We start from the raw sequence: 11608 nt of genomic DNA, 5'->3' as shown, positions 1-11608 counted from the left end.
CCTTGGGGACAGGTGTCCCCTCCAGGTGTCCCCGGTTCCAGGGACTGCAAAAAAGGAGTGGGAGCCCTCAGAGCAGCCCAGCAGCTGACAGACTCTGGTCTCTGCCTTCGATCCGTGTGCTGGCTCCTGTTTGCACTTACCAGCTCTGAGTGGTTTTTAATTATTGATGCCTCCTTTAGCTTTTATCTGGTGCTCGCTGCAGCCAGGAAGAGCTCGGCGTTGGTGCATTAGCGGTGGGTTGGGAAGGAAGCCCTGCTCCGGCACCGCTGCTGGCGCTCAGGCTGTGCCATTGTTCCAGGCAGAGCTGTAAAATGAGCAGGGTGGGAGCCGGAGGGGGATGTGGCAGAGGCGACTCGCACAGGGAATGAGAGCCTGGGGGTTCTGTCCTGTGGGAAGGATCCGAAGAGGATGGATCCAAACAGGTGAAACCCAGTGAAAAATTGCCACCTGCTCACTGCGTGGAGGAGGAAGGAGGTTGGGTTTTGACCCTCCAGTGACAGGCAGGTGGGAGGGAGGAGATGGGTGACAGCAGAGTTGTGTCAAAACCCTGGCAGCTGTGAGCAGGAATCCAAGTCAAGCCCGGGTCAGTGCTGTGCTGCTGGGTTGTCAGGACATGGGGCACTGCCAGATGGGGTCCTGCCCCTGCCCCCTGTGCCCACCACAGCCCCTGTGGGCAGCAGGGCAGTGGCTGTCACTGCATCTCTCTCTACCCACCCTTTATGAGTCACGGCTCTGCTGAGTTTTCCCAAGGATCCTGGGGCAGCAGAGCTGGTTCTCAGACCATCAGCCTGTATCCCTGTCCCACTCTGGCACCACGACCTCTGGAACACGAGAAGAAAGGGCTCCTCTGCCAGGAGCCAGGCTCAAATCATCCCTGAGCAGCTTTGGGGCCCCCTGTCAGCTGTGTCCTTGTGAGTGCTGAGCTGTTCTGCAGGGCCTGAGAGGGGCTCCTGCCTTCTGAGAGGTTACAAGCCCTGTTGGGAAGGAGAGAAGCTGTTTCCTCAACTCTGAAGCTACTGGGAGAGTCACGAGGGAGGTATTTTTAACCCTTTCCTGGTGTGGGTTAGATTGTGCAGTTAAGATTTGAGCCCAAATCTAGGAAGGTGCCCTATGAAATTATTCCCTTTGGAGAGTGGCAAACAGAGCCAGGCTGGAAGCACAGGGAACAACACTGCTCCTCAGTAGGATGGGATATCAGGGTGGCCCCCCAACCTGCAGAGAGATGCTTTGGGAATGGAACATCATTGGAAGCAGGAGTGAGTGCAAGGCTTAGCCCAGCATCTGCTGGAAGGTGCAGAGGTCTTGGAAAGCCCAGAAGTTCTCTCTTTGTACTCTAACAGAGAGTTAGTCTCCCACAGGGAGCAAGGAGATCCCCAGAGCCCAGGGCAGAGCAGCTCCCCGGCCCCAGTGGCCTCGTGGTTTGTCCAACCCTCTTGCCCACTGAACCGAGGCCGCTGATGAGCTCCAACAAGAGGCACCTCTGTTCCTGAAAGCAGCCCTGAATGATTTCTCCTAAATCCTCCTCCCTTGCATATCCCTCAGGGGTAACATCCCAATTCCCCCGGGGATGAATCTGGGCTGTGAGAGCCCTGGGGAAGCTCCTGGCACACGGCTGCTCTGCTCTCCCCATGGGCTCTGCACTCAGATCTGCCCCCCGTGCTTGGTTTGGGGGGGACAGGGCTGAGACCCCCCTGCAGAGCCTGAGCTACCAGCCAGAGTTCAGTGGCCACCACTCCTGCCCAGACCCCTGGCTCTTGCACCCTGCCCCAGCCATGCCCAGGCAGGTAACAGGAGCACTGTCAAGCCCTGGTGCTGCCCATAGACCTCAGTGCTGGCTGCACCAGGGCTCCCCCAGCACAGCTTCCTCCCCAGAGGAAGGAAATTTTCCCACTCCAACTGGCCTAAGAGATACCGAGGGGAAGATGTTATCAGGGTGGAGCAGGCTCTGAAGCCAGAGGACAGCTCTAATTATCGAGAGCCAATTCCATTACAGCAATCTCAGCCCCAGGGCAACGCAGGCCGGATTTTCCAGAGGGGCCTGAGAGCCACAGAAGTAGCTTATCCTCTGTGCCCACAGGAAAAATGAATTATGCACACACAGAGCAGACCTGTGGCAGCCCGCAGGGACCTCCACATGTGTTACCAAACCAGCACGGAGCTGATAGACCTCGGGGGCACTTCGCTCCTTGCTTTTCTTCTGCAGAGTCTCCTGCTCTCTTTTCACCACCCACCACTTTCACCTTGAGCTCGTTTGTTCTGGCTTTGCCCAGGCATCCTCTTGGCCCTGTTTCCAGCAGATTTCAGCTGTGGCACAGCCCCTACCAGAGCCACAAAGGCCACAGGGACAGCCCCATTCCACCAGCCCCTAAAAGAGTGGGAGGGAAGCCAGAGGTGTGAATGTTAACCCTGCTCATCCTGGCTCCTAGAAAAAGCTCCAGAGGGAGAGCAGCACATCCAACAAGAAAAGAATAATCTGGGATAAGCTACCACCTGAAGGAAGGAGGGCTGTACCTCCAGACACCTCCCAAGCACAGGTGAACCAGGAAAACTCCCTCTTCTCCCCAGCTGATTGAATGGACAGGAGACACAGAGAAGTATTTTAAAGTCATCCCAAAGGCAGCAAGAAAGCAGCAGCAAGTCACGGTTTTAACCAACCTTCTTATTTCTTTATTTGAAAGGCACAGCTTGTACGTCCTTGATACAGCATTTTCAGTTCCTCTTATTATAGGTCAAGTGATTAAACACAAAAAGCAAAACAAGATCTTTCTAAAGAACTATATACAAACACCAGATTATTATTTATTATTTTTTTTCCATTTTTGTTTTTTAAGAAGACACGCTAGCGCACGGAGATAAGAACAGAGAAAGCTGCTGTATCCTCTACACAGGGCAGGGGCACAGGGAGGGGGAAGGCTCTCGGTCTGCCTGCCCCCTCTGCCCAGCCACCTGGGCCCCCCAGAGCTGGATGCTGTGCTGAGGGGGAGCAGGTGGCACAGGCTCCCCCTCCAGCCCAGGGTGAAGCCCCTGGCAGCCAGAGCTGCTTGAGAACAGGTACATGCAGAACAGCCTGGTATTAGTGCAGGAGGGGCGTGGGGGACATGGGGCCAGGGCGGTGCAACGAGACCAAGAGCGCCTGGGGAAGGGAGGAGATTGTTCTGGGCCAGGGATCCTAGCAGGGAGTTGTGCAGAACCGTTAGGATCAAGGGGCAAATCTTTAAATACCGAGGGGGGAGCAGCAGGTGGAGGGAGGGGCCACAGGGCACCGAGGAGCTGGGACAGCCAGGGGGCAAAGTGGCCCCAGAGCAGCCCAAGCCAGAGTCAGGCTCGGCTCTGTGAGTGGGAGGAGGGACAGGGGAGGCAGGCTGGGCACAGGGAGAGCACGATTGGCCACACGGGTAATGCTCTGGCGCTTGCATTGCTGTGCAGCAGCCGGGGACGGCGCTGGGGACACCCCCCAGGCCCTGCCAGCCACCCGTGGGGACAGGCCTGGCGAGCTGCCACCGAGCACAGGTCACCACGGCCCTGCTGCACAGCAAACAGAGATACTGCATTTTGCACTAACCCGCCCCCTCCCTCCCTCCCTCCCTCCCTCCCCCAGACAGCCCCTTCCCCGGCCCCCCGGTCGCTCTAATCCGATTTCTCCCCGTCATCATCTTGGTGGGCGTCCCCGTCGTGGCCGTTCTTGTCCTCCTTGGAGAGGTGAGCCTGCGAGCCCAGGGCCGAGAGCGACAGGAGCCCGGTGCCGGCGCTGACGGCGGGGAGGGACGGCGGCTGCAGCCCCACGGGCAGCGGGGTCAGAGGCAGAGCGAGGGCTTGGAGCTGCGACAGCTGGTGAGCTTGAAGCTGCTGCTGTAGGGAATGAGGGACAGACATGGAGACACAACGGGGGTATTGTCATTTTGAGTGCACTTGGACCCCACACCGAGGGCCTGGACTGGCCAGAGTGTGCCAGCAATCGAGCTTAAACCAGGGAGCTCGGGGAGCTTGAGAGCATTGCAGCCTCAGGGTGGGGTGGGAAAAGAGGGTCTAGAGCCCTGCTGCTGTGACAACCCCCAAAGACTCAACAGTGTCACAGCCTCTACCCCACAGGACACTTGGCCTCAGGCTCTGGCACATCCCCAGGCTGCAGTCAAAGCCTTCACTCACAACTCCGACCAAGAGCACTTGGTGTTTTCATACCCAGTGCCTACTGCAGCTCCTGCTCTAAACCAAAGCTCCTCTCCCTGACACAGAGCAGGGATCCCTGCAAACATCCCAGCAAGCCTGGCTGGAACCAACCCTGTGCCAGCACAGCCAGCCCAGCCTTGCAGCCTCATCCCACTGCAGGGGTCCCCTGATGTCCCCAGGCCAAGCATCCACAGCCCAGCTCTGTGTCCTGGCCAAGGGCCTGGATTCCCACCCCTCCCAGCCCAAGCTAAAGGTGCATCACGTACACGGATGATGGAGTTCAGTTCTGGCGCCGTGACCTGCTTGGCTCGTTCAATGGCTCCCAGGACTTGCTGCTGATGCTGGCATGGAGAAAACAGAGGAATTTGGGGTCACTTCTAGTGCCACAGGGAAGCAGAACAGGGACCCAGCCCACTCAACCAGGCTGGTTACCCCAGAGCTGGAGACACCTGCAGACACTTCACCCAAGACAAGAGCCTCACACCCAGGCCTAGGGCAGCAAGGAGCAGGGAAGGAAGCACCTCTGTCTCATCCATTTCCTCACCACAGGGCTAAGCAGGTCCCCTCATACCCCCACCCTTCCTTGTCCTGCTCTCCACACACCCAGAGATCCTTGGCCAGAAGACTCCAAGGTGGGCAGCGTCTCTCATCCTGCCACCCTTCACCTACACAGACCCTCTAACAAACAAAACAAGCCCTAAAATCAGCAGTTCTTGGGAAGCTCCTTGGGATACATCTTGGATAACAACTGCAGCAGCAGCTGGGTGTTCCAAACACAGGCAAAAAATCTGTATCATATACTTTAAAAAAAAATAAAGGAGAACTGTACTTGCTCCTTGCAGAGCACAAAGTCTTTGAAACACCAGGCCATCCACTGCACTTCAGCAAGGGGATTTTTCTTTTCATTTTGGCACCAGGACAGGGTTAAGGATTGCATTAAGATGCAAAAGATTTAGCTGGGGCTTAGTTATTAGGCAGCTCTGATCTGATCAGCAAGCGACTTTGTCTGTCCTAAGAACAGGTGGGTGGGAAAAACAGAACCTGTGCCCCAAGCCCAGCACCGACTCCAAGTAAGAAGTCTCCAACCCCCAAAGGGCCAGAAGAATTGCTGAGAACTCAATCTCCATGGGGAGACAGAAAAGAAGGCTCTAGAAATACTTAATCCCCCCCCTTGCCTCAGACAGCAACTCCCAAGCACCTCCTCCCCCAATTAATTTCTCAGGGGAGTGGGAGGAGCCCATCAGCTGCATTAATTAATGAGGCAGAGGAACCAGATCTCAAAGAGGAGCCATATGGAGGTATTTTTTTAAGTGTCCTTCTCCCCAGATTAGCAGCCAAAGCTCCCACTGCAGATGTGGCTGATGGCTCAGGAGCCACGGGCAGGACAGAGCAGGAGCAGCTCTGTCCCCAGCTGCCACAGAAGGGATGGAGGGGCACCCATGAACCACCACACAGAGCTCCAACACTGCCTTGAAGGGCTGGTCCCCATGCAGGGGTGAGAGCTGCAAGGGTTTCCCATGCAGGGGTGAGAGCTGCCTGTGCAGGAGGGCTGAGGCACCTCCTGCAGCAGAGGGACAGGAGCCTCCACGCCAACAGATCCCCAAGCTGGGGGACTCACCTCTTGTGAAAGGTAGGGCAGAACCTGTGCACAAATCCCATTTAGCCTCTTGACAATTTCAGCCTAAAAGGTGAGAGAAATAGAGAGGAGAAGTCAGGAAGCTCAGGACTGAGCACCCACAGCATGAGCTGCCCCACCTTCCCCCTCCCCTGGCCAGCCCTGGGTCCCCAAATGGCTTTGAGACAATCCACTCTCCTGGCAGCATCCTGGTGCCATGGGGATCACCCTGCCCCCTGAGGCTCCTCCCTGCATGGTTAAATGAAAGGATGCTGCTGACTGCAGAGAGCAAAGTTTCATTATTCCTCTTCCTCTCCAGGTCCTCAACATTCATTTAAGCAATTGGGAGCAACTAGAGAGGAAAGTTACTGCAGACCCAGGTGGGGATGTGCTGAATTACATCTCCCATGTGGACACAGACATACACATGGCTGTTCAGTCCTCTCAGGCTCCCCCTCCCCAGTTCAGCTGCTGGACTGGGGCTACAGGGGTAGACCAGAGGGGCTGGGCAGCTTCCCCACTACCCTCACACCAGCAGTGGCAAATCCTGAGGTGTTAAATGCTTTTCTCCTGGCAAACAGTGAAGCTACCAGTCCTTTGCAAATCACTTTCCAAAGGAGTCAAAATAAATACAGAGCCAAAGGGAACAGGCACACATCCAAACCAGCTGAGGGGACCCCAACAGCACCACAGGGAAGAAGATGAGGCTGGGAGACATCATGGGACAGCAGAGGATTTGTGGCTCAGATTCTTCGACAAGATCCAGGTTTTCCCAGGGAATCCAGTCTCATGGGCTTAGCAACAAGGGCAATGGGATCAGAAGCACCAAATGCCTTTGTGAGGAACAGAACTGTGCTAAGAGGCTTAAAACTGAGCCACGACATGCAGCCCACTTTGTGACTGGAGCTGGAGCCAGATAGAGACAGGCTCAGAGGAGGCTCATGTTGTTAACACCACAGGTAATTAGTCACTGGGGATAATTAACAACTTAACCACCAGTGAGGGTAATAAGCAAACTTATCCAGGCCACAGAGTCTCCAAGCCAGAGCTCCAGACCCTTCCTGGTGCTCAAATACCTGTTCAGGCCCTGGGGAGAACCACAGGGTGCCCAGAGCCCAGGATGGGGCCCACAGGCCAGCACTGTGATCCTGGGGGAGGTGGGGCTGAATTTCAAAGGCAGCTCTGACATTTTAGAGGCTGATGGCATTTCTAGCTCCTGAAATGCAACTGATGTGAAAGAGGGCAAAGCAGAGCTGACAACACACCTTCCCCAGGAATTACAGCACTTGGAGATGCTTTCCCCTACCTGTTTGTGCATTTCAATATTCAGCCCGTAGGACATCTCATAGTACTGTAGAGCAGGAGAGAAGAGAAAAAAAAACAAATTGTAAGTCAGGTCTCTGCCAGGTAAGTGCTGGGAACCACCACTACATTCCTGGCAGGGTTTTCTACAAAGGTTGGGCAAGGCAAGAGAGCAGAGGGAAACCCCAAGAAACAAAGACAGAAGGAGGGAAGCACAGAGACCCCCTTCAGGTGCTGCCTGCCCACCCTATTCCAGACCTGGAGACTTGCTCCACAGGACTCCCCTCAGAGACAGACACCTTTCCACAGTCTGCACTGAGGTGAGAGTGAGTGATGCTGTGTCAAACCTGGAAAAAGGCTCAGGGCTCCAGACTTCCCTAAGCACAGCCAGGAGAGAAGAAGCCTGGCTCTGTGAGCTTTGCCTGGCCAGTATCCTAAAACCTACATGACTGCTTCAGCAGCAAATGGGAGAGATCACAACTGGACTTCATCTAGCAAGTAACACATCCAGCTGCACACAGCTCCAGCTGTTTAGGAAAGAGTTATGTGGAAACCTCCCCCCACCACACACAAAAACAATCCACCCAGAAAACCCCTGCACAGCAGCAACAGGCAGCTACAGACAATCTATTGGCAGAGACAGCTAATTCCTGACCCCTGGAAGAAGCTGTTATAAGGCTGATGTTTTGAGAGTTTAGAAACCTCCTCCTGCAGGCTGCAATCCTGATTCTTCCAAAGGGAAAAGAACAATCCACATCTGTGCTCGTTTAATTGAGGATCACTGGCATCCTGGTACCGACGCCACAAGGCGATGAAGCGCCCGGCTTGGGATGGGAATGATCTCAGCCTGCTGCGGGCTCTCCAGGCTCCTTTGCATTCTGGAGACCGAGCAGGAAGCAGGAGCCCGTCCCCCAAGCTGCCAATTGTGACTTATTCAAAAATCAGAGCAGCTGTAGCAGCTTTGCACATTCTCAGGAAGCCTCCTCTTGGCTGCCCGTGACGGGGAGCGGCGGCAGCTCGGGCTGAGCCACGCAGACAAGGCAGGAGCTGCTGCGCCTGCAGAGCCTCCAGCGCTGCGCCACGAGCAACAGCCCTTCCCTCTGCTGCTGACAGCAACCTAAATCCATTCTGGTGACTGCCAGCATTAAGGAGGAGAAAAAATGCATCTTGGCCACGGCTGGAGATGAGGGTTTCCGTGCAGACTGAGGCACAGGAAGCAATTGTTTACCAGGGAGAACGGGGCAGGCTTCCCCATTAATACACCAGGAAAGCTGTGACCTCTTCTCCTTGTCCCCAGCACCTCACTCCTCACAGGCTCAGAGTCTGGCTCAAGGGCAGTAGAGAAAGATGAAGAGGCCAGCTAGGTTCCTTATTTCTGATTTTTTAAGTCTTAACTCTGCTCTGAATAGCTGCTCTATTAATTTCTATATCTTATCTCTTCTTTTCAGGGTAGGTGCAGCAGCTGGCAAGCAGGAACCAGCTCATTTCATGGACAGTACTGCAGCCTCCTGCTAACTCCATGATAGGAAAGGAAGAGACCACAGCCCTGCCTGGCATCCCTCCCCTCTGCTACAAGGGCTCCAGAGGCATCACCTGGCAGAAAAACCCTCACCCTGCTCACCAGAACATGGCTGTTTCCTGGCAGATTTCTCCTTGGAAAGCCACAGCTAAGCCTACTGCCCACACATGGCACCATTTCTCATGCCTTTACCAGGCACTGCCCTGGGGCTTGCACACCCTGTGCTGGGACACACGTGCCAGCACTCAGCACCATGGTTCAGCAAGGCTGTAGGGTCACCAGAAGGTGCACAGGGTTTCAGAAGCTGATTTCTGCTTCTAACTCACACCTAACTGGTGGAGTTTCCCAGTTTCATGACCGCTCAGAGCACTGCTTTCTCTCTCACTGGCCATGACCTTCCCAGAGTCCCCAAACACCTGCACACCAGCACCTTGCAGCACTTCTCAGGTGTGTAAGAGCTGTCACTTCCTTTAGGCACAGGCAGCCAGGCCATCAAGCAATCACCCACCGAGCCTCATTTCCTACATCACAAAACTCCCTGCCACCGTGCATTTCAACAACCCCCTGCATGCAGCCAAAACAAAACAGCCCCATTTTGAGAAAAAAGCCAATTCCAGCCCTGCTGAGAGCCCTGGAGCTCTGTGGGGCGTGGGCTCCCTGCCAGGCAGAGCCCAGGCTCAGGCACCTGCTGGTGTTGCCACCCACACTCTGCTCTGGGCCGGTCCTTACCATGACGTAGTGACGCTGCATCTCCGATTTCTCGCTGGCTAGTTTGTCACATTCCAACTTCAAGCTGAAAAGCCAGAAAACAGTAAAGAAAACCACAAACAGGAGGTGAGAGAGTTGATCGCCACAGAGCAGCTGCTTCCTGCACAGCCTCGTCCTGGCCAGGCTGGATTCTTGGACATCACTATCTGGACTTCAAGGGGTGGCCAGAGCCCAGACAGGCTGAGCTGTGCTCACAGCAGTGACCACACAGAGCCTGCTCCCACTTTCTCAGCAGGAGTCTCCCCAGCACACACTCAGGAAAAGGACACAAGGCTATCCACCAGCAGAGCACTGACCTCCCTCAGGCAAATCCATTCCACAGGAAGCAGAATGCTGGGGAGAAGCAGGGTTGGCTGCCCAGGGAGGGGTTTGCCTTTCCTCAACAGATCACTGGCAGCTGGGGACAGATTCTGGCACACAACCTGTCTGCAGCACTCAAGAGATGTTCCAATACAACATCAAAACCAAAGCCAGACCCACTTCTGGATGGGGGCGGGGGAGAGGCCCAAGTGCAGCACATCCCTCCCAAAAGGAAGGATTTTTCCTCTCTCCTAGATTCTTCACACCCTTTAGAGAAAGTGCCGCTGCTCCCAGTGTTTTATGAGACTCCAACTCACCAGCCGAGCAACTGCAGCCAGCATGTGCTGTGGTTTTATGTTTCAAACAAGAAACAGCTTCACCTACACAAAACCTGCTCCTTCTTGAGCAGATTAAGTCCAAGGGGGTGGAGCAGCGTGGGGGGAAAGCTTCCCTTTCGGCAGGAATGTTCCTTGGGCTGCCCTACTCCCCTGATGGCACTGCCAAGGCACAGAGACACCAGGAAATGGCCACTTCCCAGCAGTTTTTCTGCCTGCTCCTGCCAGAGTGACACCACCACAAACGTGCAACCTGCCTGCAGGCAGAGCCTGGGCTGGGGACACTGCAGCCACATGGCACCAATGCACACACCAAAACCAGTGCCAGGCCATTGCAGAGGGCATCACCCAGAGCATTTCAACCAAAGGGCTTCATGTTTATGTCAGACACACAGACACAAAGCAACAGATTGTCTCAAGCCAGCTTTTGGGTCAGCAGCACTATTTACACACACACACACACAGAAAAGTAGAAGCTTTTGGATTTAAGTGCTCCCTGCAGCATTTGCAGTCCAGGAATGGCAGCCAGCGAAAAAAACTGAGGAAAACTCCCAGCAAGAGGCAGGAGGCCTGGCAAGTGTCTGTGCAGTCCTGGCTGAGCAGCACTTGGAGGAAAGACCTTGGCTGGAGAAGGGAATGGGCGTTCTCCTCGCTGGGCTCCCATGTGGACACGACCAACGCCGTGCCCGAGGTCCAGCCAAAGGCGTCCCGAGCTACACCACTGGCTCCCCTTCCCCATATTCTCACCCGGTCCCCGGAGCGAAGCAAGGAGCACAAGAACCGGAGCGATCCCCGTGCACCGGCTGCGGGACAGCCCCGGGGCCGGGGGGAGCACATACCTGTGGTACTGGGCCTGCAGCAGCTGGAACTCGTCCTTGATGCGGTCGCAGGAGTCGGAGGTCGTGAACTTCAGCTGCTGAGGCAGGTGAGAGGAGCCCTTGAACAACAGGAGACAGCGCTGGGGCCGGGGCCGGGGCCGGCCGGGCCCCCCCGCCCCGAGCCCGCCCCGCTCACCCACAGCCCACACCGGGGGCACCCCGGGGCCCGGCGCCCGGGACGCGCCCAAGGTCACCCGTGGGGCCCCTTCCCGGTGCCGGCGGGAGGCGCTCGGTGCCCCGGACCCCGCGGGGCCGAGGGAGGCCGGGCAGCCCCCGCGCAGCCCCCGCGGCCCCGCCGGCGCCCGGCCCCGCCCCGCGGCCGCTCCGGCCCGGGCCGCGCCGTACCGAGTGCCGGCTTTGTGGAAACATCATGTCAGGTTGCGGCTCGGTCCCCGCACGGAGCGGCCCGGTGCCGCCTCCCGCCCCCGCCGCGGCTCCCCGCGCCGCCGCCGCCTTTGTCCGCGCCGGGTCCGGCCGCCCCGGCCCCGCGGCCGCCCCGCCCCGGCCGCGCCGCTCGCCCCGCGCCGCTCCCGCTCCCGCCGCCGGCGCCTATTGTCTAATGGCGGCTGCGGCTCCGGCTCCGTCCTGCGGCTGCTCGGCACCACCTGCCGCCGCCGCCGCCTCCCCGGCCCGGGCGGGCCCACGGCCGCGCCCGCCCCCGCCGGTCCCCGCCCCCGCCGCGCGGCGCCGCCGGCCGCGGGCCCCGGGCCGGGCTGGGCTCCGG

The 11608-nt window shown here is 57.2% G+C and overlaps 1 protein-coding gene across 2 annotated transcripts; it reads right to left on the bottom strand.

Annotated features, from left to right (window-relative positions):
• Window positions 1-2638: 2638 nt before the first annotated feature.
• Window positions 2639-11406, bottom strand: TLE5 (TLE family member 5, transcriptional modulator). 2 transcript variants are annotated; one of them, XM_056512575.1, is made up of 7 exons: window positions 11230-11406; window positions 10846-10943; window positions 9333-9396; window positions 7089-7133; window positions 5786-5848; window positions 4434-4508; window positions 2639-3846 (listed from the first exon to the last, which is right to left on the bottom strand). In XM_056512575.1, exons 1-7 carry the CDS (start codon window positions 11254-11256, stop codon window positions 3628-3630), a joined length of 591 nt encoding a protein of 196 aa, XP_056368550.1. In that variant the 5' UTR covers window positions 11257-11406; the 3' UTR covers window positions 2639-3627. The 2 variants fall into 2 exon arrangements, with proteins under 2 accessions (XP_056368550.1, XP_056368549.1); XM_056512574.1 differs by having other exon boundaries at window positions 2639-3849; window positions 11230-11393.
• Between the last annotated feature and the right edge of the window lie 202 nt (window positions 11407-11608).

This window comes from Oenanthe melanoleuca, chromosome 28, assembly GCF_029582105.1.
Source record: "Oenanthe melanoleuca isolate GR-GAL-2019-014 chromosome 28, OMel1.0, whole genome shotgun sequence".
NCBI classification, from domain to species: domain Eukaryota; kingdom Metazoa; phylum Chordata; class Aves; order Passeriformes; family Muscicapidae; genus Oenanthe; species Oenanthe melanoleuca.
The sequence above is the reverse complement of the archived record's forward strand: the minus strand, read 5'-3'. Positions and strand labels throughout refer to the sequence as shown.

What these genes read in the sequence shown, in the direction of transcription:
- TLE5 (XM_056512574.1), bottom strand. Translation starts at nt 11,256, where the DNA reads ATGATGTTTCCACAAAGCCGGCACTCG. An exon ending in TTCCACAAAGCCGGCACTCG is followed by an intron (nt 10,944 to 11,229) that starts GTACGGCGCGGC and finishes CTGTTGTTCAAG; the next exon opens with GGCTCCTCTCACCTGCCTCA. An exon ending in TGCCCTACCTTTCACAAGAG is followed by an intron (nt 4,509 to 5,785) that starts GTGAGTCCCCCA and finishes TCTCCATGCCAG; the next exon opens with CATCAGCAGCAAGTCCTGGG.